At 50.2% G+C, this 26,902-nt stretch overlaps 5 protein-coding genes across 5 annotated transcripts; 1 reads left to right on the top strand and 4 right to left on the bottom strand.

Annotated features, from left to right (window-relative positions):
- Window positions 1-831: 831 nt before the first annotated feature.
- BKA55DRAFT_654168 (uncharacterized protein) lies at window positions 832-4,624 on the bottom strand. The gene is made up of 2 exons (XM_046197388.1): window positions 1,353-4,624; window positions 832-1,294 (listed from the first exon to the last, which is right to left on the bottom strand). Exons 1-2 carry the CDS (start codon window positions 4,208-4,210, stop codon window positions 1,174-1,176), a joined length of 2,979 nt encoding a protein of 992 aa, XP_046043482.1. The 5' UTR covers window positions 4,211-4,624; the 3' UTR covers window positions 832-1,173.
- A 3,263-nt stretch (window positions 4,625-7,887) lies between these two features.
- BKA55DRAFT_582521 (uncharacterized protein) lies at window positions 7,888-10,483 on the bottom strand. The gene is made up of 2 exons (XM_046194126.1): window positions 8,785-10,483; window positions 7,888-8,722 (listed from the first exon to the last, which is right to left on the bottom strand). The coding sequence occupies exons 1-2, from the start codon at window positions 10,453-10,455 to the stop codon at window positions 8,138-8,140; spliced, it is 2,256 nt and encodes a 751-aa protein (XP_046043481.1). The 5' UTR covers window positions 10,456-10,483; the 3' UTR covers window positions 7,888-8,137.
- A 1,040-nt stretch (window positions 10,484-11,523) lies between these two features.
- BKA55DRAFT_582515 (uncharacterized protein) lies at window positions 11,524-12,241 on the bottom strand. The gene has a single exon (XM_046194125.1). It carries the CDS (start codon window positions 12,088-12,090, stop codon window positions 11,683-11,685), a length of 408 nt encoding a protein of 135 aa, XP_046043480.1. The 5' UTR covers window positions 12,091-12,241; the 3' UTR covers window positions 11,524-11,682.
- Window positions 12,242-12,689: 448 nt separating this feature from the next.
- Window positions 12,690-14,783, bottom strand: BKA55DRAFT_598619 (uncharacterized protein; the record flags this gene model as incomplete). The annotated part of the gene is made up of 1 exon (XM_046196269.1): window positions 12,690-14,783. The coding sequence occupies one exon, from the start codon at window positions 14,781-14,783 to the stop codon at window positions 12,690-12,692; it is 2,094 nt and encodes a 697-aa protein (XP_046043479.1).
- Window positions 14,784-26,184: 11,401 nt separating this feature from the next.
- Window positions 26,185-26,597, top strand: BKA55DRAFT_696276 (uncharacterized protein; the record flags this gene model as incomplete). Its single annotated transcript, XM_046200245.1, has 2 exons — window positions 26,185-26,389; window positions 26,461-26,597. The coding sequence occupies 2 exons, from the start codon at window positions 26,185-26,187 to the stop codon at window positions 26,595-26,597; spliced, it is 342 nt and encodes a 113-aa protein (XP_046043478.1).
- Window positions 26,598-26,902: the final 305 nt, after the last annotated feature.

Below are 26,902 nucleotides of genomic sequence, written 5' to 3'. Positions count from 1 at the left end.
AGGTTCTTTCCAAGTGTCCTTTTGCAGAGTATTGTGTGGTATTTGATGGAGACACAACCAGTCGAGAACGTGTTCAATAAGATAAGCAATGGCGCAAAAATAACAAACAGTAAAAAGAAGCAGAAGAGGTGATTGAAAACCTTTAGATATTCACGACAGGGATAAAAGACGTGGAATAGGAAAGGAGGGGGGAGAAGGAAGAGGTGATGACGCTTGATGATGCAAGGGCGAGCTATGTGTGTTACGAGCCCTGATTCTGTTGGATACGCACGATGGGGTGAATTCAATGGATTATGGAGCAGAAACATGTTAGATACGCGAGTGGGGTTGATGTCCAATTAAAATGGGGTTAATTTTCACACTTGAGGATCAATCTAGTCCCCAGGAGCTCGTCCTTCTTCTTCTGTCTCTGTTCTGTCCTTTTAGGTATTTTCCCCCCCACCCGGTATTGATATATCCGGGGACCCACAAAATACACGTTTCTTTTATCGAGGCGCTATCACTCATCCAACAAAACTGGTGATCTTGTCACGTTGTGTATTTTACATAATGGGGCGTGCGATCGTTATAGCAGTGATACTCCAGTCGGACCCCAGGATAAAGATGTATATGGGACTTAGAGCGGGGAAGCAACCCAACCAAGAACATACACACATCCAATGAGACACATCAGAGAATCAGGGCTCGTGACATAAACCGTCTGATCTAATGTGATAGGGGTGCGTTGCGTGCACGGGCCACGATTTCATCAAATCGTGTATCCGGACCTGATACTGGGGGTAATTGGTACAGTAGGGGTCACCAAGGTTGGCACGGACGAAAAGTAGATAATGCGGCGGGATTCGGACGGTCCTTTGTACAGTAGTAGGCATCATTTAGCTACACATAGCCGCGTCACAATAAAACCCTGTATCCTATCATGCACACTATCGGGGCTATCATGTTATCCCATTAATTACCCCTTATGTGTAAATCATCACTCAGTGCGAGCAGAGCAGCTTCAAGGACACCAGCCAAACAAAAGAACGCCCATCTCTGTCTCCTTCATGCTTATACCTATCCCTCGCTCTCTTTAGAAGCTTGTATGATATCCCCCTCAAAAATTGCCAAACTAAAAATGCCTCCCCTCTCTTCCAGGCCGCAGCCCTCTTACTGGGATGGTTTCGCACCTTCCTATTGCATCGGCTTAATCTTGGCGTACAATGATGTCTCATGAAAGTTAAAGTTGGGTTTGAGCTCGCAGAATGGATGCTGTAAGAGGAGTACGTCTGCCGTTGGACGATCAAAGGGGTCCCTAGTTCGTTGTTAGCCAATCATCAATAACAGGGAAATCCTTATCCGAAAGCACTCACACTTGGAAGCAATCCATCATAAACGCCACCGCCAGCGGACCAAGGGTTCCTTGGATGTCCTCAGCGATCGGTGGCGTCTCGCCATTGGCAATTTTGTAGATGGCGCCTACCGCCTCCTCCTTGGCCCATGGTCGTTGGCCTGCGAACATCTCCACCACCACACAACCCAGACTCCAGATATCTACCTTGGCACTGTATCCCTCGCATTGTGATCGAATGACCTCGGGAGCCATCCAGAACACCGAGCCTCGCATGTTGTTCGTCTTGTCATTGCCGTAGATGTTGTCTGTCTTTTTAGAGATACCAAAGCCACTGATCTTGCAAGTGCCATCTACATCCAGAAGGATGTTATCTGCCTTCAGATCTCGATGGAGAATACCCTCCTGATGCAGGTATGCCAATCCGGAGAGCGTTTGTCGGGTGAGAGACGCGACAATGGATTCTTCGAACTTGCCATGCTTATGGAGACATGATCCGATACTGCCACCAGAAATATACTCGAGAAAGATGCTGATACTTGTTTCCTTGCGCTCGCATCCGAGATATTGCACAATGTTGACGTGGTCCAAGTGCTGCATCGTGTCAATTTCATGGTCCAGTCCCGCGACCAATTCTTCCATCTTCTGCTTATCACCACCAGCAGCCTTGGGGTTGATGTCCACTTCCTTGACAGCCAAGAATTGACCAGTAGTGGCATTCATACCCAGGTACACACGACCATAGGTGCCCTTGCCAATGAGTTGACCCTTGAACCAGCGGAATGTTGTCTGCCTCTTGGGGAGGGTATCTTGAGGATTCTGGGGCGTGATCATGCTGCCACGTCGATCCGGGCGGAACTGCACAATGTTGCCGGAGGCCTGTCCTCTGCTCTGAGACGTGCTAGCCATACGTGTATTGCCCTCGTGAGCGCCACGGACAACTTCACGAATGGATATCATGCGGTCAAGTCCACTAGAACGGCCGAGACTTCTCTGTGCCACAGGAGTAGGTCGTTCTGGAGCCTTAAGAGTAGATTCATCAGAACCATGAGTATCGTTCTCATTGTAAAGAGAGGGCGGTCGGCTGGGTGTAACGGCAGGCAGACCATCGGTAGGGGGTTCAGCTGCGGGAACTCCTTGCGCTCTCTCGGGCGTCGCCTTAGGTGCGCCCCCAGAGGTCTCTTCTGCCTCGGCGATAGGAGATGGAAGTATCTCCCCACCCTCTCCCTCTTCTAGAACTGGTTGATCAAGATACAAGTTAGGGAAGAAGTCATCGAGGTTGTTAATCAGGGCATCCGTTGGAGGACGGTTAACCCAAACGTCCTTTTCGATGAACGGTTTCCGTCGGCTCAACTTGCTGTCCTTCTCACTAGATGTCCTGGAGTCGGATCGAGGGGTTGCTGGTGGTTTACGAGAAAGTCCTACGCCGTCGTGGTTGGGGTTAAGTGTAACAGCGCTTGGCATAAACTGTGGAGATGTAAAGGACACTGAAAGGCCCTTTTCAGCCCGAGAAGTATTCATTGTCAGACTGGGCTGCTTATCGTGGTCAACTGCGTCATGTCCCTGTTGTTTCTCAGCAGAGGCCTTGCCCTTGCTTCGATTTGCCAGACAGATCGCGAACAAGCCATCATCGGAATCGTCGTCGCTATCATCATTAGTAGGCGGTGCCGGAGGCGGTCTCTGAGGGGACAGCGAGCTTCGAGGTTGATCGAAATCAACAACTCTGTTGCTTGTTATGCCTGGACCAACCGACTTAAATGGGCTACCCTTCGCTGCTGCCTGCTTCCGCATCGCAAGATATTCGCGCTCTTTTCTCTCCATCTCAACGCGATATGAGGTTGCCTCTTGCGAGAGAGCCTTCTCATCGATCTTGTTATCCGTCGATGTGTTAGACCTGGAGGTAGGGGGTGAAGTACTTGACCGCTGCCGCGGATTATGTTTCGAGCCATCAAGTCCAGGTGCCAAATAACCTAAGGATGCTGGCACGTTGGGGTTTGCTGTAAGGCCGCTGGTCACGGGAGGGACTGCTGGAGGTGTGACGAAGAACTTGAGAGTTCCCACTGGATCTCCCCTAATCTGTTTGGTGGTAACAAGTTTCTGGTCATCTAGAGGATCGGCATGATCAAACCTGCCAACCTCCGTAAGGTACAGCAAGGAATTTTTGTAGTCTCCCAAACCCAGATGCAAACAGACGGCCTGGCGAATGTCGGCCGCCGTCTCCGCTTCGGTGATATCGCACATTCGGTAGTGCCAATAGTCCATGGTAGCAAGGACATACGTCCGTACAGGGTTAATTGTCTTTGATCGTTGATGTGATTGGTGGTCGTTCCTGTCTTCTGGACCTGGTCCCCAGCTCGAACCGGGCCGGTCCAAACTGGGATCAGGATCGGTTCCAGCGCTTGGTAGATTGTTCCCATGCCCACCACTGGAAGACTTGTTCCGGCCGTGTGAACTCGAGCTCTTGGTAGATTCAGCCGACCGGCCGGTAACGATGCTTTGAATAAGCTGTCCCATTAGTTGCCCTTCCTCTCGTTCCCTCGGCTGGCCCCAACCGGTTCCGCTATCTGTGCATTCTCGGGCGAGTTTAGGGTATACTTGCTGGTTAGAGTTACCACGGCCGCGGCCAGCCTCGGGCTCCAGGGACTGGGTTCCATGGATGTTAAGTGCTTTGAATGTCTCCTGCCAGTCTCGGGGGAACCGGTTCTTGGCCAACCAAATCCAGGCGGTATCCAAGGGCGACTGGGACGCAGCTTCCAGAGGAATGGAAATCGCAGAGGAACTTGCTGAACTAGAAGAGGTATGATTGGAGGCATTGCATATACTCCGCGATCGAAGGGTCTTGTTCGTATGAAGACGATCCCTTGAGTTGGGATTGTCCATCGGGGTAGTCGTGTTGGTCTCGGTGCCACTTATCGGCGTCTTAACGGAACACGACGCCTGTGAGCTGGCGGTCAGGCTTGGATCTTCGAGGCCAAAGGCGGGCTAACTTTAGCTGTTCTCTGGCCGCAGTTCTCCCAAAGAGCATGCGGAATGATAAGCCCGGCACCATTTCCTACCGTGCTGACTTCAGAATTGGTAAATTCTCTATCTCGTCACTGATACCGGGCGATAGGTTGGCTGAAGTGCTCCTCAATACGGCTCAATACGTGGATGGCATGCCTCGTAAATGTCAGAGGGGGGTGTGCGATATGGGCAAGTGGGATTGATGGGCGCCTTCAGCAGGCAAGATCCATGAACCTATCCTCCAAGCGACGACCGCGCCCGCAAATTGCGGCGCAGCTAACTTTAAGTTTGGTCAGCGTCGATCGGCGCTAAAATACTGACTACCTCTCAGGAGGTAAGCTTTCATTGGTGTTGTGAAACCATTGACCGAAAAGTGGGTGGCTGCTGTCAGTGGGCTGAATGTGACAGGATGCGGGAGGGGGTTCTTGCATTTCAGCCACACTAGAGTGCGTCACTTGCGTGTCATCAAACGTTAATTTTATAGTATGTCATGGAGTCAAACCACTTTCGTAGCGCGTTAAAGGCAAGGAACCTGAGAACCAGACCGCAGAGAAGGCCACAATGTGGCACAATTCGAAGCTTACATCGCTCACAAATTGCCAATAGGGATACAAGTACTTATTTGCTGAGAGCAGCCGGGTTGGTGATGAACTGTAGTACTCTATGTTATGGGGGACCGGTAGCGTTTGTGGATGATTTCACGGCCTGGGTAACAGGTCCAACGGTAGAAAGCAACCGTGATGGGACCAAAGAAATTATCAAGAAGGCACTGGACTGGGAAAGGAGAAGTGGCGCGACCTTCGAGGCAGAAAAGACGGCAATTATACACTTCACCCGGAAAGCATACAAGTCTAACGCAGAACCTTTTGCGATCAGGGGACAGCTTGTTCGCATACCTTTCGTTCATTCGTTCGTTCGTTCGTTCGTTCCGTTTAAAACGTTTATGCATGTTAAATCGTTTAACCGTTTAAGGGCATCCTAAAACCGTTTGAACGGTTAAACGATTTTCTAGCCCTGTCCTGGTAACAGGTCATTGATCGTGCGATTAGAAAGAAGGACAAAATCCAGTCCTTCATGTCTGATCACGAAGAGGCCATCGGAGACAATCGGCTATTAGTTGGAGATTGGGAGTTGCTAGGCAAAGCACATACGTTTCTTCAGCCATTTGCTTCAGCAACATTGTATGCAGAGGGAGATGACTCGTCTATCTCACAATCGTTGATGCTGATGGATATGTTGTTACTCCATTACGAAGAACAACAGGTACCCTTCAATCTATCCACATCGAGTCGATTACTAACATTGTATCAGAAGATATATCAGTCGGATGAACACTCCGACGAACGGATGGATCGAGCCATCGATATGGGATGGTTTACCCTCTCTAAATACTACTGCCTAACTGACGAGGTTCCCGTATACGCCGCCGCTCTCCTCCTTGATCCCCGTAAACGCATCGCGTATATCAAGCAGAACTGGTCAAAGGAATGGCATGAGGATACTATTGCCTCGGCCACAGCATTCTGGCAAAAGGAATTTAATTACGAGCAACCCAGCGACCATCCCTCCACCCCTACGTCGATGCCACCACCGCTGGCAAAGAAGCCAAATCAACTCGCGATACTATCAAAGAAGCTGGAGGTTAGGACTATTAACGCGAGTGTCAGGGATGATTTCACTAGCTTCATCAACGTTGATGCAACAGATATCCCTCCGGATTGTACGCCTCTGGAGTGGTGGTGTCAACCACAGCAGAGAAAGCAGTATCCGAAACTTAGCCGCATGGCTATTTCCATTCTTTCTATCCCAGCAGAGTCATCGGAGCCGGAGAGGACGTTTTCTGGGGCAAGAAGAACATGTTCATGGGATAGATTACGGATCACATGCAAAACTATCGAGATGATTGAATGTATGGGCAATTGGTTGCGTCAAGGACTCATACAGCCTCTGCATGAGGACGGGATGGGTTTAATCGGAATCCCACGGCCGGAGGAAAACTCTCAGGACGTTGACGATGATAGTGGGCATTATTTTGACTGGTATTAGAGCAGGCGCGGTGGATATTTCTCACCGTAATAAATCGTTCATTCGTTCGTTTAACCGTTTGCAATATTTTTGAACCGTTCAAACGTTTGAGGAAACATTCGACCGTTTAAACGGTTTGCCCATGTATGCAGCCAGCCAGTCTAGTGAGCCAAGTCCTGGTGATGAAAGTGCCATTGATATTTATTCTGGTGCAACACCGAAAAGGCGCCGGCTTGAACAGAGCGCCATACCAAGGGCGAAAATAAAAGCCATCCAAGAACTAAGCGTCGGCTTCGTCATTGATAGCGATGTGCCATTCACCATCTTCGAGCACAGCTTTCTTCGGAAGATCTTCAACCATTTCGACAGTGATTTAGTACTCCAGGTGGCGTGGAGTGGTAGTTCTGTCACTAGAGAGATACATCGACTCTTTGAAGCGAAGCGGGATACCATCAAAGCAGAGCTCCGCAACGCTTTGACAGCGGTGCACATTAGCTTCGACCTCTGGACGTCACCGAATCGCTTCGCAATCATGGCTGTATTTGCGCACTTTATCGATCAACTGGGGCATCAGCAATCCCGCCTTCTGGCTGTGCCATCTCCGATAACATGGCGGCAAAAGATACTTGTCTGTACCACATTTACCAGCAGCTCGATCCATCGATAAGGCCTGTTGATATAAAGGCCCGCCGGATGCGATGCTATGGGCACACTCTCAGTCTCGTCGCGCGAGCCTTTCTCTTTGGCAAAGACGCCGACTCGTTCGAGCTGGAGTCTGATAACAACAGCATGCGCGGCCTTATTGAGCAGGACCTGGATCATTGGCGCACGAAGGGCTCCATTGGTAAGCTCCGCAACATTGTCAAGTTTATCCGTTCGTCGCCGCAGCGGAGTGAACAGTTCAAGCAAATCGCCCGGGAGCAGGAGCAGTATCAGTGAGCTCGAGAGGTATCTCCGTCTCGAGCCACAGGATACGCAAGATGCTATCCAGTGGTAGAGAGACCACAAGGCTTCGTTTCCTTCACTGAGCAGCTTTGTTTTGGATGTCTATGCTATTCCAGCGATGGCAAGCGCTTGTGAGAGGCAATTTAGCCTAGCGAAGCTGACGTTGACGTCTCAGAGGCTCTTGATGGGCGCTGATACATTAGAACGTGTTCAGTGCCTGTATAACTGGGTCAGACATGGCGGGGTAAAGCTGGGTAGCTGGGTAGCTGGGTCGGTAACTGACCTTTGGGATACATGAGGGATGTCGTGAAGGGGTCTCCACCCATAGAATTGGTATAGTGCATCAATCAAATCAATCAAATCAACTTGAGGTTCAAAGTTGATTTGATTGACATATGATGAGCGCTGCCCAAAGGACTTGATCTCGGACTACTCAAAACTTATTAATGGCGTCGAGACACTAGTGACAGTCTATTGACTGGAGATAGTGTTCTTTGTTATCTTATTGGCAGCCTGAAGTTAGAGTTAGTGGCTTGCATCTTCTTCCATAGCTAGGTAATGACTAGAGTGTCAGTTCGTCGAGAACAATCTCATAAATACATCATGGCTCTAACATGAGTTCAGCGTAATAGCACTCAATGCCGAATCTTTTTCATGCAGTTCTTTCAGCCTCTGGGCCATGACAGCAAGTCCATGTAATCTCGATAGCTTTCTTTTAATACGTTACTTGTCCCAACAAACTAAAGGCATCCCCTCCACACCAACGCCACGCTTAATAAAGCTGATATCCCTATATTGCAACTTCGACCACCACTCACAAAAACGAAACCCTCGTCAAAATGCAGACCGCATAACTTCTTCCCCCAAAGCCTCCTCAACCATAGCCAGTCTAGCTTGCCAGCCGGGTTCCATAAAACGAGACATAAAAATCAATCGTTTCGCTGCCGTATCAATCCCCATCTTCTCTTTCATGACCTCGGCCTTCTCAGCTTCAAGCTGCCCAATCCTCTTGGTGACTAACGCAATCTTGCTGTCGGTTTTGAAAAGTCCAGCAGTACTCTTGTCAAGTTGGTTTTTGACTATGGTATATACCTCTTCATGTTCGAGAACCGTTCTTTTTCGTTTATCCAGGAACGTGCGAAATTCGTTGTCCCCAGGATATTTGTTGTAGAGATCTTCCAGGTCCCTGAGCATCTTGTTCTCGATTGTGATTGATTTCTCTACATCCTTGAGCGCGTCTTGGGCTTTTTCCTGGTCCTTTACTTGCTTGTCCTTTGTAAGTCTGAGGCTGCGCTCAACGGCGGTGAGTCGGCGGTGTTCGTCGTTGATGGATGATAAGAGTTCTTCGAAGCTCTTGATATGAGGTTCTAAGGCAGCCGAAGCGGCCTTCAAGCTTGCTCTGAATTCGTCTCCGGTGGGCTGAAAGGAAGTTAGTTTATGATGACCGTATCGGATTCACTGTTTTTGCAAATATTGCTTACAAGAAGAGCGTTCCAATCCAATGATCCAGTCACCTGTGAACTTGGGCGTCGAACGTCAGCAGTCTTTCGTCTTTTGGTTGAAGAGGCTGTGAATGATTCTGAAATGCTCGCCGCTGTCTGGTTGATGAAGTTGTTGGTAGATGTAAATGTGTTTACTGGCGATGACGGAGCAGGGCGCTTGTTAGCCCCAGCAGGGGCGATGGGACGAGGTGTCGATGGTTCACTGCCTCCTAGGTGGGAGTATAGAGATGCTTGAGGAGTCGCATTGGTAGACGCCGATGGTCGGTGATTCGGTTGCTGCTGAGAGCTCTGGGAGGTCTGAGAAGTAGTACTGGTACGACGAGACAGTGCTGGCTGCGAGCTTGCTTGTGCGCGAGGAGCAGAGGAGCTTTGAGAACTCGTAGCAGCCATTGATGGCTGGCTACTTGATCGTTGGTCAGGCTGTCGCGCGCTCTGGGGCGTAGGTAGAGATTCTGCTGATTGTGCGCGAAGCTGTACAGAGTTCTGAGCCGCGGTTGCTGAGCCCTGGCTGCCTGGTTGTTGCGGAGGGCGCATAGTGCCCTGTGGAGTTGTCGCAGGAAGAGACACGGGAGTCTGAGGATTGCCCGGAACAGATGACGCTGTTTGCTTGAGCGGTTGCACACCAGATCGTTGAGCACCCTGGGCGTTCTGAGAAGCAGAGGGGAGAGGCGCCATCGTTTGGGAGCTTGGTGGTTCGCGCGGCTGCGTCGAGCTTTGAAAAGCCCGCGGAGTTGTAGCAGCAGAAGACGCCGAAACTTGTTCATCTGGTCCCTCTGGACGGCGAATAGAGCTCTGGGGGGTATCATGAACCAAGCGAGATGGTGGTTGAAAGCTGCGCCGAGGGCGAGCGCTTGACTCGGCTGCGTTGGAGCCGGAGCTGGAGGCGACAGGACTGCCTCTGGATTGCCCATTGGTTTTGGCGGGCGCAGACCTGGGATTGGCCGCCATGGTGTCCTCCATAGGCTCATCATCCTGAAGATCACCGATGTCTCTGCTTCGCGACCAAAGGTTTCGTTCATAAGGGGCGCTCTCTTCCTCTTCGACAGTCAAGTCGGGATCTTCTTCAGTCTCTTCTTCATCTTCTTCATATTCGCCGAGATCTTCTCGAGGGCCTAACGCGATAATCTCATCAACCGGTTCAGAGTTTGCCTCGGTTCCTTCACTGTCTGCAGTCCCATCCTCATCAACTTGATCATCCGCACGTCCATTCCATCGCCGTGTTTGTTTAGTATCAATTCCCATCCTGCGTAACCACTTTCGCACCTTTGCGATATCTGACTTACGAAGTCGCGGGCGATCTGAGCGCGGATGGCTAGTAGCGAAAACCTTCAATCTATGGCGCACCTCGTCGAGCTCCACGTTCTCAGCAGCCACTACCAGAGAGACCAACGCGGAAAGGCCCTCGATAAGTCGAATACCCCAAGTTTCAGGTACAAAACCTTTGCAGAACTCAGTTGGCCACATGCCACATGCTTGATGAATGCGCTGCGCTGCGTGTAACGCTCGCTGGGTTGAATAATCTGGTGATGATGAGGCGCCGTTCAGTGACGGCCTACCGCGTTTGCGCGCAGATGAGAGCTTAGGAGTCATGATTAAGTAATAAAAAAAATGAAAATTTAAAATAGCATCGGTTGTCAAGGTTGTAGTCATTTAAGCGACTATGCCCCGGTTAGTGGGGTCCGGCGGACAGCTGAAGCCCCGCGGATCAGTATTGATCCGTGATGCTCCATTTCGCCAATGTCAAGGACGATGACCAGCTGTCCCCAAAGTTCCCGCTTTTCTCTCCTTAACCACTATTTACATATGCTGGCCGGTCCATGTAAACAGCGGTTTACTACTAACACTGTATCTCATCTAGCACCCTGGGTAGAACGGGCAGGGCTGCCGTCAGATCAGATATATCAATCAGATCAATCAATTCAAATCAGATATGAAATTTCGTCAGATCAATCAATTCAAACACAAGCATCTGTACATCTGATATATCTGAATGGAGCAGCTACCCTAGAACCGCCGGATCATCTGTATGTTCCGGCTCCGGAGAGAGTGGCTCTTCCTGAAAAGCTACGATGTTACAGGGGTCAGCCGAGCTGATTGGTCCGGGACCTTTGCTTGCCGGGGTCTTAGGTAGAGGCGAATCTAAAGGTACCCGTATTTACTCACGAGATTCGGAACGCCCTGTGGAGTCAAATGCCATGTACTAAGTGGCTCATTCCTTTTAGACTCTCAAAAAGTCGATTATAGCCGTGTTAAATCCAAAAAGGCCAATTATATGCTGCTAAATCAGCCGTAAGAAAGGGTAGTTGACTCCACAGGGCGTTCCGAATCTCGTGAGTAAATACGGTAGATCACCCCTTTTTTCTACCTCTCGCTCTGATACGGCATAGATTTAGCCAGACTTTGGTGGATTGATCATAGCAATCCCGCGTTTGAGTAGATTTGCATTGGATGTCCTTGCAATCTCGGCCATGTCAACCGATTGCAAGAGAACATTCAGTCTTGCGAAGCTTACAGTCAGCTCACAGCGACATTCTCTACTTGGATCGAGCATTGAGTCGATCCAATTACTGAAGAACTGGATAAGGGGAGGGTGTGTTACTCCGGGGGGCCTATGCTTAAGCAACAAGGCAGTCAGATCCCACGGGCAGAATCGTGAGGCTGGGAATAGCTCCACGTGACCTATTATATATCAGATATCTATCAATCAATCAATCAGATCAGATGTAGAGGGCAAATTATCAGTTCAGTTCAGATTTACGTCCTAATCTGATTTGATTGATCTGACGGCAGCCCTGGCACAATCTATTTAACAGGAGGACATTCATATCCAGCCACCAAATGGATCGGAACAGCCATTGATCCGTAAAACCACGGATCTCAACAGAGCTCGTCGATCTGTTCCTGCATCAGCTTTCGTTCCTGTGCGGCTTGCGCCTGAATGCCTTGAATATCTTGTTGTAGCTGCCCAATGGCCTTCTCCTGGCCTTCAATCATTTGCTTGAGCGCCTGCTGCCCCTTTTTCCAAGCGTTCCACAGAGTCTCGATGATTCTCTCGTGAGAAGTCGTGATTTCCTTCACGGTTTCCTGCTGCGCCTTCGCCATTTGTTTCATTGTTTCATCGCGTACTTCGCGAACCAGGGCTTGCATCACTATCCCAACATTACCGGACAAGTTCTCCATTCCTTCCGCTGTTAGCTTTCGTGGCCGATCTGATTTGCGCGTGCTGGAGTCCTGAGGGCTGAGGTTCTCGGTGTTCGCGACGATGCTGTCCGCAACCGCAGCCATCGCGCCGTTTCGCGTCACGTCGCGCCCCACTTGACTTTCCAAACGGCTACCTCCACAACGTTAACAAAGATTGTAAAGATTGTGACAGAGAAGCAATATGGTCACAGACCCCTCGCGTAAAATTTCTGCAGATGCCTTCTTCCCGTGCCGGCCACCATGAAGCCTCACCTGACTTATACATGCAGCAACCCTTGCGAATTGTCTTTAGAATGACTCCAACATCCTACCCAGAGGGTGGTTTTGTCGATTGTATACTAGATGTCGCAGACAACGGCCTCTCACAAAACCGAGCGGCCCAGAAACGGGGTATCCCTCAACGACTCTTTCTGACAGATTAGGAGGCATGCCGTCCCGAACTGAAGCCACTCAGTCAAAAGGGCTGTCGATGGAGGCGACGCTGGTACCAACAGCTCCATCGTCGTCATCCTGTATGCTGATGAACGCTTTCTCAAAGAAGGACAGAGGCGTTCTGAAAGATCCTTTCCCAGCCAACGACGATTATAAGGCTGTTGTGCCCAACATCAAAGATTACTGCAAGAGATGCGACTCCTTCGCCGTCAAAGACAAAGTCCACAAATCTGCTGTGACATATTTCAACACTACTGCTGGGAAGTCGAATGCTGACAAGGCGGAACTTTCTGTCGCCCTCGTGCAGTGGTGGCCAGCACCGCACCGCCCGGGCGTACAAGCCACTTTAGCAGCTTCTTCATTAGCAGTTGCCTATTCATTGGCTTGGAGATGTAGTCATCCATGCCTTTCTCCAAACAACGCTCCATATCACCCTTTAGCGCGTAGGCAGTCATGGCGATTATGGGTAGACGTATGCCACTGTTCCGTATCCGGACCGTCGCCTCGTAACCATTCATGACCGGCATACTAATATCCATCAGTATCAGATCAAAGGCACCAGCCGCCTCGGATAGTGTCGAGACCGCCTGGGCGCCGTCCGAAACAACTGTTATGTGCTGGAATCCAAAGTCATGCAGCATTCCGACCAGGATTTTTTGGTTGATAATGTTATCCTCGGCCGCGAGGATCCGCGCCGTCGGCGAGATCTTCACCAACTGTGTCAGCTGCGCCGCAAGACCCTCGCCTTGTGAAACCTCCTGTCGCGACAGGTCGCTGCTAGGGTCTGGCAGAGCGTCGACGGTTTGGATCTGCTGAAGGCTGTTGAGCTTCTTAAGCTTTACTGAGAACCAAAAGATGCTGCCCTTCTGTTCCGGGTTAGGTTTGTATCCAATATTCCCACCCAACAGCTCAGCGATTGATTTTGCGATGGACAGTCCGAGCCCAGTTCCTTGGCGACGCTTCTGATACGGAGTATCAAGCTGCGTGAATGGCTTGAACAGTTTCTGGGCGTCATCTTCCGTCACACCATGTCCAGTGTCGTAGACCTCAGTCAGGATCGTGTGAGTGGCCACGTCTTCCGCGAGCAGCGATACCCTCACCAGAATGTACCCCTGTTCGGTAAACTTCACGGCATTGCTGACAATATTTTCAACAACTTGGCGGCACCTCAGAGGATCCCCTTCTGCCCACTTTGGCAAGTTTGGTGACAGGTTCAGTCTCAGCGACACTTCCGGTTGCACAGTGGTCTGCACAGAATGCACGACAGATGTGACCACACTAGCGATATCAACCTTGTCATTCTTGATGGAAAAACTGCCTGCTGCAATCTTGGAGTAGTCGAGGATGTCATTGATAGTCCGCAACAGCACATGGCCAGACTCTTCAATCATATTAGCCGTCTCCCGCTGCTCCTCGGTTAGGCGGCTATCTAGAAGCAGGGAGCAAGCAGAGAGCACACCATGCATCGGCGTACGGATCTCGTGACTGATGTTTGCTAGAAAATCATTCTTCAACTTCGTGCTCTCCTCGTAAGCAGCAATTAGCCGCAGTTCTGCGTCTTTTCGCTCAGTAAGATCCCGGGTGACCTTGCCGAAGCCGACGTGGATGTCGTTCTTATAGATGGCCGTGATAACGACGTTAGCCCAGAATCGGCTGCCATCCTTGCGGTAGCGCCAACCCTCATCTTCCACCCTACCTTCACGCAAGCAAATCTCGAGTTCTCTTTCGGGCTTCCTAGACCGGATATCTTCCTCGCCATAAAAAGTCGAGAAGTGCTTACCGATGATTTCTTCCCTCTTGTAACCCTTGTTTAGCTCGGCTCCAGTATTCCAGGTCATCACGTTTCCGCTGGTATCGAGAAGGAAGATGGCGTAATCCTTGACATCTTGGATGAGGATGCGGAAAGTATCATCAATAGGCAGCCAGCTCTGCGCTATCCTACCATCAGGAAGTGTGATATGGAGTTCGGCCTTATCCCATTCCAAGATCAAGCACAGCAGTTCGTCATCTCTGTGGACAGGCATAATGCGCGCAGTCCAAGAAATACCATTTGCAAAATAGGCCGCATAGCACAGACGGAGAGCTCGAGCCGCAAGAGCAGTTTCAATGGCGTAGACGAAGGGAATACGATCGAATCTTTCGGTCGGCGAGCCCTGGTAGAGGGCAATGAAGAGGTCTTGATCGATAAGTTCTTCACGCCTGCGACCCCACGCCTCCAGCAAGCCAGCCGAGGCTCTCTGTATGCGATACGACGGTGAGACGACAAGAGTGGGGACGGGCAAGAAATCAAAGATCTCGCTCATGGCGGGGACGTTGGCGTCGAGCGCCTTGGTGACCACATCCATTGGTAGCTGATGGGACGTCTCTTGGCCGTTACAAGGTTGATGCCCGCTTCAACCGCTGAGGAGGGTAATTGTCGCACTGAGCGTGCTTAAAGGGTTAAAGTGAATGTGATGAGTAGCAGCAAATGTGTTGATTGATTGTTGTTCTTCGTGCGGGGGTATTCCATTCCGCAGAGTTACTTAAAGCATACAGCTAGATTGGCGACTGATACACTGGCGCCTGGGCGCCATTTTAGAATTTGCGCCCGGGCGGGGCCCCATCTCCTGAGTGCGTGAAGCCCTCCAATGTGGTCACGACAAGGACGTCAGGCCAATCAGAGTTCTCGTTAAAAGCGATACCTCACTCTCGCCTATCTTTCGCCCAAGGCTTAAGTAGACGTATGATAAGACCTTAACAGTCACGCTCCCTAAGGTCCCGTATAAAGGGCGCTAGCTGTTAAAGGCATAACACTGGGGCGGGGTACTGTTGGATTAGTGATAGCGCCTCGATAAAAGAAACATGTATTTTGTGGGTCCCCGGATATATCAATACCGGGTAGCGGGGAAAACACCAAAAAGGACAGAACAGAGACAGAAGCTCCTAGGGACGAGATTAATCCTCAAGGGTGACAATTAACCCTATTTTAATTGGATACTAACCCTACTCGCGTATCTAACAGGTACGCCTTGGAGGGCTTCACGCACTCAGGAGATAGGGACATGCCTAGGCGCGCCTCCACTCCTGAACGCGTAGGCGGCGGCCAATACAGAGGCGCCCTCCTTTCAATATTTGCGCGCCTGGGGGTACATAAGTTGCTCCCCAACTAAGCCCAAATACCCTTATCCAAACTATAAAAACGAGAGTTTTAAGTATATAGAAATAAGAACAATCTACTAGGGAAGCATGCATATTCTTTACTAGTATATTATATCTCACTTTTACGAGTTTTTGGCAAGGAGTTCTGTGTCTGCACTTGTACTGCAGAGGGCGCGCCCGCCCGCTGATGTCAGCAAACTCAAACGAAAAAGGTGTACAGAAGCAGAAACAAAACTTCTAGCACCCAGTGCAATAGATTGATACTTACAAAACTAGCAAAAATATAAAAAAACCCATGCAAAATTCACTTATTATTTCAATGGTACTGATTCCCCCGTTTTTGTGGTCTGGTTGATGGTATTCGGGTTTAGTTGGGGAACAACTTATGTACCCCAGGCGCGCAAATATTGAAAGGAGGGCGCCTCTGTATTGGCCGCCATTTGGCCCAAACCGCACTGTCGCGCGTTCTGGATAAACCCCTGTTCTGATCAGCACTACTATTCCTGTATATAGAACAATGTCAAATCAACTCTACACCCTGGCAATAATCAACCCTACTAGGTTTAAAGTGGGTCAATGAAATCAACTCTACTAGAGTTGATTTTGGACTGTAGGACTAGGGTGTGGCAGACCCTAACCTCGAGTAGACCTTGTGGCAACAAGGTATACCGAGCTCGACAGAGACCGAACAGTCGTCGTTGCAGCCCCCGAGAGGCTCCGGGAACGGATTCTTACCAGTCGGCATCGCTTTGCGAGCTAAGCGATATTGCTTGTTGATCAGCCCAAGGCCCTTCGATGATATTGCTGTCCGGAGTTCGCCTAGATACTCCGAGCTAGACCCTATATACTCGCGAGCGGTGAGTACCCCGTCCGCTGCGCAGGCATCGTTGAAGTCCCGCTCTTGGTCCTTCATCATGTCCTGCATAGCTTCGACAAGTCGATACAGGTGGCTCATACCGTTTAGAAGGTAGCTCTTGATGTTGTTGTTGCTTGCTTCTGTGCCAGAGGTGACGCGGATGCCAAAGTTGCGATACTTGCGGATGAAACAGCGTGCCCACTGGGCCCTTACAGGCATGTAGGTTCCATGGAGATACCGGAGGATAGCCCGCTGGTCATCAAATTCCCTACAGAGGTTTCTCCACGCCTTCTCGTGAGCGTCCTCAGTCTCGGCAAACAAGACGAGCTTCCACATCATGAGAACCCCTCGATAGCTATGAGGGATGTCCTCAGATGTCGGCGCGTGGACTAACTGTCGGTCTTTCGGGCTAAGCTCAGCCCGTACCTGTGGAGTAGACTTATCCTCGTCGCTGCTGTCGGGACTACTGCTACTACTGCGGCCCTTGACCCACTTTTGCTTTGATTTGAGCAGGACGTTCGAATTGATGTGGTGGATACAGAGCTGCTGCTGTACATCAGGGAACTGATCATTCAGGGCGGCCTTCATCTGATCGTCGAAGTCGGTAACGATGACGTCCGGTTGGCAAATGGAGTGCTGCTCTGCCAGTTGTCGAATACTCTCAGAGAGGAATTGGAACCCCTCCCGTCTCTCGTTGTCGATCAGACCGAAAGCCGCATTGAAGACAGAACCAAGGCAAGTCTGTCCTGTTGCCTGGAATAATGTAAGCTTGAAGCGGTTGGTGTTGTATGTGTTGTCGAAGCTGATGACTTCGGGAAACCGCTTCCACATCTGGAGACAGTAGGAAAAGGTCCAGACAAGGCCAACGAGGCGGCTTGGCTCATCATCCGCCCACTTAACGACGTAAGGAACGTCCATCTCATCAAATAGCTTGATCAGTGCTGCAGTAGGAGTATAGCCATTCAACTTGTCTCGATTGATGAGAGCCCGGGCGTTATAGATGTCCCTCTGCGTGAAGGTTGATTCGGGGTGTTGCTCTTAGACCACAGCCCGTACGTCACGGGCCCGGATACCGACCCGACGGCTTGTCGACTCAATGGTTGCCCTGATGGGTGTAGTCAGCCGTCTATGGGAAGGGTGCGCAGACGGTCTAATACTACGCCCATGGTTGTGTTGACTGTGTTCCGGGTTTGGGTGTTGTCGTAGGAGCCACTCGCCCTCTTCTAGAGCCTCGGCTATCACCATCCACTTGCATCCGCACTTCCGGGACTTCCGTTGCCGAAGACCTGCACCTCTGCTAGGCCGTGGTTCTCCGTATCTGTCACATTGGAAAGAATATCTCATCCTCCGACCGTTATATGAGTAGGCGTTCCGTCGGACAATACCAAAGCCACTCTCTTTCGCAAAGGTGTTTATCAAGTCAAATAGAGCTTCGGCTGACGGCGCTGGGTCGCCTGGGATCGGTGGGTTCGGGATCGGGTCGGGGGCAGGGGACGAGGAAATTCGAAGAGGAGAAGATCTGATCTTTTGAGGGGATACTGCTTGGGTGGACGGCTCTCGGGGCGGTGAGTAGGGAGGAGGCGATTCAAGCGCATCTGAACTGAGTGGCGAGTAACCCCATTTCTCTCGCCATTGGCGTACTCGCTCGTATGACCGAGCGAGCTCGAGGGTAAGCTTCCGATCCGTCCCAATCACTTCTCGTACTAGCTTCAGGGCAGATTGAAACTCGGCCTTTGTGGGTGACGATTGCTCCCGTGCTGATTGAGGCGGAGAGGAGGAAGGTAGTGGGTCGGTTTCTGGCCCTGGTATAGGGATTCTGACTCGCTGCTGCCGTCTTCCTTGGGTTAGGAAGTCATTCGAAAGGTGTATCTCGTAATCGAAACGGAGCTCCCATGGTGGCTCATGAAGCCCTTGCGATCCATGGGGCTGTGGAGCGGTTGAAAAGGTCTGTGGATAAAGATGCGAAGAGATTTCCGAGTGTATCTTCGTCGCCGACTCCGTAATATTGGCTGATACTTGTTCCAATGCTGCTCGCTGAGCGAGGTCTATTCCAGCGCTCATCATAAATCAATCAAATCAACTTTGAGGTAAAAGTTGATTTGTTTGATGGGGCTTCGGTCCAAAGTTGATTTGTTTGATTTGATTGGCTCGTCTCAATCAATTGTATGGGAGGCCTATATATTGAGTATGTGAAGGTATTACGCCGGATCCAAAGCCTCAATTACCGACCCAACTGCCCAGCTTTACCCCGCCGTGTCGGACCCAGTTCCTCAGACAATGAACTCGCTCCAGCGTGTCGGCGCCCATTGCGAGCCTTTGCGATGTTAGTGTCAGCTTGGCTAGGCTGAACTGCCTCTCGCAGTCGGTTGCCATAGCCGGAATGGCAAAGACATCCAAGGCAAAGCTGCTTAGCACCGGGAATGAAGGCTTGTGGTCCCTCCACCATTGGATTGGCTCTTGCGTATCTTGTGGCTCAAGACGGAGGTATTTGTCCATCTCGCTAACACTGCTGCTCGTTGCAAATGCCTTTTTCGTTCTGCTGTTGATCCATTGCGTGTAGTGATCATCCTCTTTACCCCTGTTCGTTAATGATGAAGCAGACTTCGACTGTAAGTCGTCCGTCCGCTAGTTCCATTGATACCACCGCGCGAAGTAGTCCTTTATGCCCGCCTTCGCATCGCGAACCCAGGCCAATTGCTCCTCAGTGGCCCAAGTAGCCTCCAACCAGCTGATGCCGAATCTCGGATGAAGGATGACTGCTGCCGCAAACAAGGGAGATTCTCCGAGCTTGCTGTAGTATTCATCCAGCTTCTTCCAGCCGTTGTTGATCGATGCCCGAATATATGCTCGGTGGTCTGCTGGTAATGAGCTCTTCTGGGAAATCTTAGACGCCGGTGGCTTGTCAAGCGCCGCATACTCAGCCTGAGAATGCTCCGGCAAGGCAGCTACCGTGAAAGTTGGCGCTTGACTTCGCTGTTGGGATACATAGACCTCTTCCCCTTCGAAGCGAGCAGGGCGACGGCGGGAACGGGCCGGCCGGATGTTAGTCCCCCTCAGAGGCGCAGTCGCTCTTCCAATTAGTTCGGGATCATTTAGATTCGTCGCCCTTATTGTTTCGGTCGTGAACTCATTGTAGAAGCCTTTCCAGTCTTCAAAATGCTCGAGCAGGCATTCCATTCCTACCAGAACTTCCCACAGGCGCCCATGGCTGTCGCCTTTACCCCAGCCTTGGGTTCGCATTTGTCTGATGATATAGAGGCGTAAGTATCTCGTTAACCTCACCAAGCACGCGCCAATCCTCGTTGGATAAGATGTCATCAGCAGGGATACGTTTTTCTTCGTCTTTCTCGCCTTCGAGTGCAAAGATGTAGGCCCTGATGTCAGTCTGCTTCCGCAAAGCCCTCTCTATCATCATATAAGTAGAATTCCACCGCGTCTCATTATTCAAGATGACCTCAAGCTCGGCGGTTGATTCCTCGCAAAGATGGTACCCTTCGTCCTCCTGCTCGTGAGCGATGCGCTTGAAATATTCGCTGCGCTGAGGTGAGGATCTGATGAACTTGACGATATTGTGCAGCTTCCCAATTGGGCCCTTCGAACGCCAATGGCGAAGACCTTGCTCCTGAAGACCTCTCATGCCGTTGATATCTGACTCTAGCTCGAAAGATTCGGCGTCTTTACCGAAAAGAAACGCGCGGGCAACAAGGTTAAGAACGTGGCCGTAGCAACGCATGCGACGGGCCTTGATATCAGCCGGCCGGATCGAAGGGTCGAGCTGCCGGTAGAAGTAAGAGAGACAGGTATCGTTCGTAGTCACGTTATCAGAAATGACCGTGCCAACCTGTCCTCGGATATCCCACAGTTGAACGATTTCGAACAATGTCTCGGCAAGATTCTCACCACTGTGGATACCTAGCTGACGGCGTAGAGCGAGCAGCCTGGATTGTTGGTTCCCGAATTTGTCGATGAACTGTGCAAAAACTGCCATTATCGCAAGACGGTTCGGTGATGTCCAGAGATCAAAGCTGATGTGTATTTTTGTTAGGGCGCTGCCTAGCTCCGCTTTGATGATATCCGCCTTAGACTCGAAGATCTTCTGTAGCTCTCTGGTAATAGAACTGCTACTCCAAGGAATTTGGAGTGCTAGTTCATGGTCGAACTGATAGAAGAGCTCCTTTAGAAACTTGTGCTCGAATATTGTGAAGGGCACATCACTGTCAATGACGAACCCAACACTAAGTTCTTGTACAGCTTTGACCTTTGCCTTTGGTATTATGCTCTGGTCAAGCCGTGGTCGTTTGGGGGTTGCATGGGACTGGAGATCGATCGCGCTATCGTCGCTGGGGCTTGATTGACTCGCTGGGGTGATCCGATGGGCTCTGTGCAAGTCAGTATATGGGATATGTTGGTATAGAGGACGGATCCATACTTGCGAAGATGATCTGCTGCAGAAGATGTCGCTTGTACTGAGAAGAATTCTGGGCGACCCTTCGTGTCGCATCGGCTGCAGCACCACACATGACCGATGGGCTGATCCTGGTGATTCAATTCAATGAAGAACATGCCGTGCGATCTGATCCAACTTTTTCTGCCTTTTGCACCTTTCCGAGCTAGCGAATCTTCTTGAACGAAGCGGCGGTTCTTCCAGACGACCTTCGGTAGATCCTCAATAGTCGGGTTAGGGGGCAGCTCCCCGACCGAAGCCTCCTCGAGCTGCTTGGCCACGGTCCTTGGTTGAGACAGTCGCGAGAACGCAGAGGGGAAAAGTGGCGTGGGGCAAGGCGTCGAAATCACCGGCGAGCCTTTCGCCGGTGTAGAGGGTGGTGGCAAGTCTGACATCTTGTCGCTGGTGCCATGTCTTGTTGACAGCGAAATTGACGCGCCGCGGTAGGGTGCAGAGGGAGCGCGTCATCCTGCCGAGGGTTGGTGTGCGTTAGGCGGCGATAGCAGGTACCAACGAGGCTACGGCTTCATATAGGGCTAAGAAGTATCGCCTATCTGTGGCCATCTTGTACAGGGTAGGACTGGGCGGAGGGCACGTCCAGGTTTAATCTTTTTGGGCAGTTCAGATGCAGCATGGCATATATCAACTTTATCAAATCATGTCAACTTACAAATCACTGGAATTGATTTGATTGAGGCAAGGAATTGACTAAGTTGATTGATTTGATTGGGGTGATTGATTGATTGAGTTGATTTATGATGAGCGCTGGTCTATTCGCGAGTAACGGCGGGCTGAACCTGGATTGTCGGCTCTGCCGCCGTCGTTTTCGGGCGTGCAATTGATCGCTAGGACTAGGACTGCGAGTTCGGCATCTCGGATTGCTCTCTGAGCTGGAAGGAGGCTCAGATTGGGACGTGGTGAAGGTTCTAATCATCGAGGATTGAGAGACTCAGGAGTGGATAGCTTGCTGATGGAGAGAAAACTTGATGGCGTCGCATTGGTTACCAAGGTAAGATTAAGGGCGAGCTAAGCTCGAGGTGTCGGATACGAGGGTGGTAAGTCAAGATGAATGATGATTTCAAGATGAAGAACAGATTATTGATTGATTCATCCCTGTCCCCTCGTCTTCTTCGTCCTCATTATATTTGACGAGGAGAGGCTACGATACTAGACCTGCCGAACCTGCAACAGATCTGTAACACCCCTCTGACTCTTGTGGTGCACTCGTGTGACAATCTGGGAGAGGCATATGCAACACGAGGTACTTAGGAAGCTCTGACAGAATTCTGCCGACACTAACAAAAACGAAATTGACGAATCAGGTGCTACAAAAGGTCATGCCCCCCTAAGGATCATGCCCGCGTATCAATTCGTCATGCCCCCCTATCAATTGCCTTATCAAAATCCTCATATAAATTGACCCTAACAAGTCTTGATTAAAACGATGAGCTCTTCAAAGATACAAGATCACATAGATGATCACAGCTTTAGCCCCCCGCCTTTAAGGGCAGCTAATGACCCCACCGGCGTGCCTAATTTTCCGCCCGAAGAGGGCCGCGGTGATGATTTTCAACCTTTCAACGTAGAATATCATGATTTCAAGGTTAACCCTCTGCCTAAGGAACCACTTGAATTATTCCAGCTTTTCCTACCTATTTCCCTTGTACAGTCATGGATTGAATACACCGAAAGCTGGGTCCGTCACCTCATCGAAAATGGCGTTATTGACAACTGGAATACCCCCCTTACTAAACAGTCCCGCATTCTCAAGTGGGAAAGCATCTCTACTGCAACGGCTTATGTATGGCTTGGGGTCCTTATTTACCTAGGAATTCATAGGGAAATATCCCTTAAGGACCATTGGAAGGCCCCTAGGCTAGGAGATCAGCGCCCTCTTCACCCATTCATCAAGTTCATGCCCTTACGCCGGTTTCAGCTGATCACAAGTTATTTCCGCACTTTTGACTACACCATGCTCGATGTGAGCGATGAGGGCGATCTTCCAAAGACCTTCCAAGCGGCTGAAGAGTGGTCTAATCACATACAAAGGGTGTCTATTGAGCTCTATTATCCAGGGACTAATCTGACTGTAGATGAGTGCATGATCCCGTTTACAGGCAGATCAAAAGAGACAACGCTCGTCAAGGGAAAGCCTACGCCGGTAGGGTTCAAAGTCTGGGTTATTGCGCAACAGGGCTACTTTCTGCAGTGGCTTTGGCACGTGAAGGCATCGCCATATAAGGCTGTAACGGTCGAGCTACCTACACCACAACGGCGCGGCAAGAAGGGAAAGCTGCTGACCGAGATCCCTCTCAGCAATACACAGAGCGTCGTGGTTCACCTACTGAAAAGGCTGTCAACGCAGACACATCACGTCTTTACGGATAACCTCTTCTCGTCGCCGCAGCTCTTCCGCCTTCTTCGGCAGCTTGGATACGGGGCTACAGGCACGGCACGCCCTAACTGCGGCATCACCACCGAGATAAAGCATATAAGAGAGACTGGAAAGGCTCCTAATGGCACGCCTTTAAAGTATAATGAGGTATATTTGATCCCGACGAAGGATAAACAGGTACGGATAACTTTACCTGTATTTCCCTTATTAATTTGTCTCTTTCCCTTCCCTCTAGGTCCTTCAAATCGCTTGGAAAGATAGCTCTGTGGTGCTCTTCCTCTCAACTGTGCACAGCGCAGCCCCTCTCGACCGCATACTCACAAAGAGGAAATTGCCCGCCAAAAGAGGCACAAAGGCAGAGGCACAACGCCTACAGCAGGTCTTCAATGGTGATAGCTTCAAGATGATCCCTATTCCTTCTGTTGCCGCTCAGTATAACGTTGAAATGAATCACGTGGACCGCGGCGATCAGATAAGGTCCTATACAACGTATGAGCATCGATTCCGGCGCGGTCCTTGGCAGGCGTTGCTTTGGTCCTTCCTCCTTGAAGTCGCACTTGCGAATAGCTTCATTTTGCAGAAGAAGACCCGGCAGCCTCGTTGGAAGCCCTATACCACGCTTCAAGCTTGGAAAGAGGCTATTTACAACGCCATTTTCAACAAGTACGGCACCGATAGTCACACAAGGAAGAGATGCCGTACAGGGAAGGAAGAAGACAGCGAGGATCTTGAAGCACGGCAAATTCACCTACAAAGAGATATCAATCATGTCAATAGGGGCAAAAATTCCGACTGCCTAGCTTGCAAAGGCTGCCGGCAAGGGCAGCCTCGACCCTTCAAAAAAAGAGGTTATCTACAGCCGATATCAGGAAATCAGCGGCGGTCGCAGACCCGATACGGCTGCAAAGTATGTGAGGTAGCTATTTGTAACAATGCTGACTGTTGGTACTTATCTCACACGCCAATTTAGGTGTGGGTAGAAGTACCGGCTGTCGCGGTTATTTTGATTGGTCTCTCACCCTGTCGTGACCCCGCTGCAGTCTTGTGCCACTCAAAGAGATAGAGTAGAGGGAGCTCTACCCACTACTCTACCCACTACTCTTTCCGTCATTCTACCCACTCTACCCACCACTCTACCCACTCTACCCGGGTGGGGTAAAGCTCCACTCTACTCTACAATGCCCAAGTATGATCCTTAGGTGAACCTTCTGTACCTATCTTGTACGTGAGGTAAGGCGAAGCAAGATACGGCGGGAAGGGGCTATATCACTCAAAGGGATAAGGGGTCACAGGGAGGTTGACTGATATGGTCTTATGATGTGTATACTTACTCCTCGGATGGGATATAACATAGGTCAAAGTACCGCCACTAACGAGAGGCCTGATTAGTCTGAACCCAATCGTCGGGGACCAGCCTGGATGCATGTATACACTGATGAGGTAGGATAATCGCGTTAGTCAAATTATGATTAATATTCGCAAGGTACGGTGGCGGCCCCCTGCCGCTCTTTCAAGCTTCCCTCTCTGGCTTTCCGACTGCGTATCTCTTTGAGCGGCACAAGGCAACAAAGCGGTCAAGACAGGGATATCAGGCCAATCAGAGAAATTAATTCTGCCAATACAGGGCCGGTTTGTATATAAATGGCCAGCAGCCAGTAAGAATAGATATAAAAGATTAGTAGCCAGTTAAAGTCAGGAGAAAAAGAGGCTATACTCTTATAGAAGTAGCCAAGCTACAAAGGAATACAGGCTCTTATAGCTGCCTCTATATGTAAAGCCTCTGTAGCCTTCTGGTACGTGGGGTCAAGTGGGGCGAGTGACCTGGTGTTGCCTTGTGCCGCTCAAAGAGATAACCATCTGGGTGGCGTCCTGCCGGGGCTCGAAACTAACCCCAATGCGCAAGGATACTGTACCTTGGGCCACGGAATGGCAATGCTTGGCTTTAAATTCCCTGGCCTGACTGGGGTCATCTAATGCTTTTCCTCTGGATCACGTATTACTTGGGGTTCTCAAGATCAACCCATCCCCGACCTTCGTCTTCGGCAGAGTGGTGGAATGACTTGCCACGCAGCACAGGCCGAAATCGATCCATGTACTTGATATGATATGATAGCGGGGCCCTTCACTTCTTTATGTATGTAGCCAGCGTGGTTATCTTTAGCTTAGTGACTTCTTGCAGGGGTCTTATCCCTATGTGTAGATGCAATGAACTACAACATCAAGTCGCAGAACAGGGCGGCCGACATGACTAGCAAAAAGAGGTCAAATTCGTTAAAATGTAACTAAACCAGATGAGTATACGCTTAGCTACCAAGAGCCATCGCGCCTCCTTGCATACGTGTAAGAAAATGCAAGCAACCTACTAACTCTAGAGATAAAGCGACAAGATGAGCCTCTTAAAATTAGTGCCGCCAAAAGTCACTTTGTTTTTTTTTTTTGCGATTTAAACTTCTTTTTGCTAGTCGATCTTAAGAATGCCACAAGTAGTCTCAATAATGGCTATTGCTGTTAGACACCTACTGGTCCCCGTTTGCAGGATCGATGCTGAGTCGTCAACTGCCCAGCAAGCCTACCTCTCTAAACAATCGTAAACAGGGTCTGTGCCAGAATCATTCTAGGCAAAGCGGCTTGTGATGACCCGGCTACTCTAATTGACAGTAATTAAGCCAATTATTATCTCGACAGCTTTACCGGTACCTATTACTGTCGCACAAACTCTCTTAGTCTTTTGTTAAACAAACACCTACGATTACTTATTCAAGCCCACGATCGCCTTCGACTTAAACCACCACCATAATCACAACCACTTCACATAAACCTCACACGCATCGTATCGCGAAGATCGCACAGTCCCTTTCTCTCCTACATCGGACTGGAATTCCCCCAGCGACAACACGATGCGTCACGTCGAACATGACCGTACCGGAAAAGAAGATCGACTCATGGAGCGCTCGCGCCAGGAAATCACGCTACGAACCCAGCTGCAAGGGCATGACGGCCGATGAGGCACAGAGATTATGGATTTGTATGCTTGAGGTGCAGCAGCGGTATGGGTGCTATACTTCTGCGAGGATGGATACGGCGTTGAATGCTGGTGATGATGGGCTTGACCTTATGCGTAGGTTTTCTTCTCTACAGCGTTCCATTTTCCTCCATTGTGGCAGAGGGTTTGTCGTTGATTGAGGGCAGCCAACCGATTTATCATTGATACCTTCAACGAGTCTATCGTCGACCTTCCGGACGAGGGGAGGGAGATGTTGAACCGCTATCTGTGCCCCTCTTCATGTCTGACGAAGCAGAAGTGGAAGTTTTGGAAGAAAGACTAAATTAACCTTGTCTAGCTAGGAAGATTCATGTCGGAGTATATGAGTCGCACGATAGTATGAGTTATTAAGCGTGTTTAACTGCGTTTGTCGCTTGGGAACTTAGATCATGGAGTTGGGAAATTAATGCGGCTTAAGCAGGGAATTGATGATAGCACCTGACAAACTTATTGGAGTTTCCCCGTATCCAGGATATGCCGATCATATCAGAAGGGAATTATCATTTTCTGGTACATAAATTGACGACTACGTTCATTACATCGTGCCATAATCATTCATTCGAGGCCTGTCTTATCCAATCCCACCTA

Source organism: Fusarium redolens (assembly GCF_020744475.1).
Source record: "Fusarium redolens strain MPI-CAGE-AT-0023 chromosome Unknown BKA55scaffold_21, whole genome shotgun sequence".
NCBI lineage: Eukaryota > Fungi > Ascomycota > Sordariomycetes > Hypocreales > Nectriaceae > Fusarium > Fusarium redolens.
This window is presented reverse-complemented; position numbering and strand designations above follow the sequence as displayed.

What these genes read in the sequence shown, in the direction of transcription:
- BKA55DRAFT_582515 (XM_046194125.1), bottom strand. Translation starts at nt 12,090, where the DNA reads ATGGCTGCGGTTGCGGACAGCATCGTCGCGAACACCGAGAACCTCAGC.
- BKA55DRAFT_582521 (XM_046194126.1), bottom strand. Translation starts at nt 10,455, where the DNA reads ATGACTACAACCTTGACAACCGATGCTATTTTAAATTTTCATTTTTTT. An exon ending in TGGATTGGAACGCTCTTCTT is followed by an intron (nt 8,723 to 8,784) that starts GTAAGCAATATT and finishes ACTTCCTTTCAG; the next exon opens with CCCACCGGAGACGAATTCAG.
- BKA55DRAFT_654168 (XM_046197388.1), bottom strand. Translation starts at nt 4,210, where the DNA reads ATGGACAATCCCAACTCAAGGGATCGTCTTCATACGAACAAGACCCTT. An exon ending in ATGATGGATTGCTTCCAAGT is followed by an intron (nt 1,295 to 1,352) that starts GTGAGTGCTTTC and finishes ACAACGAACTAG; the next exon opens with GGACCCCTTTGATCGTCCAA.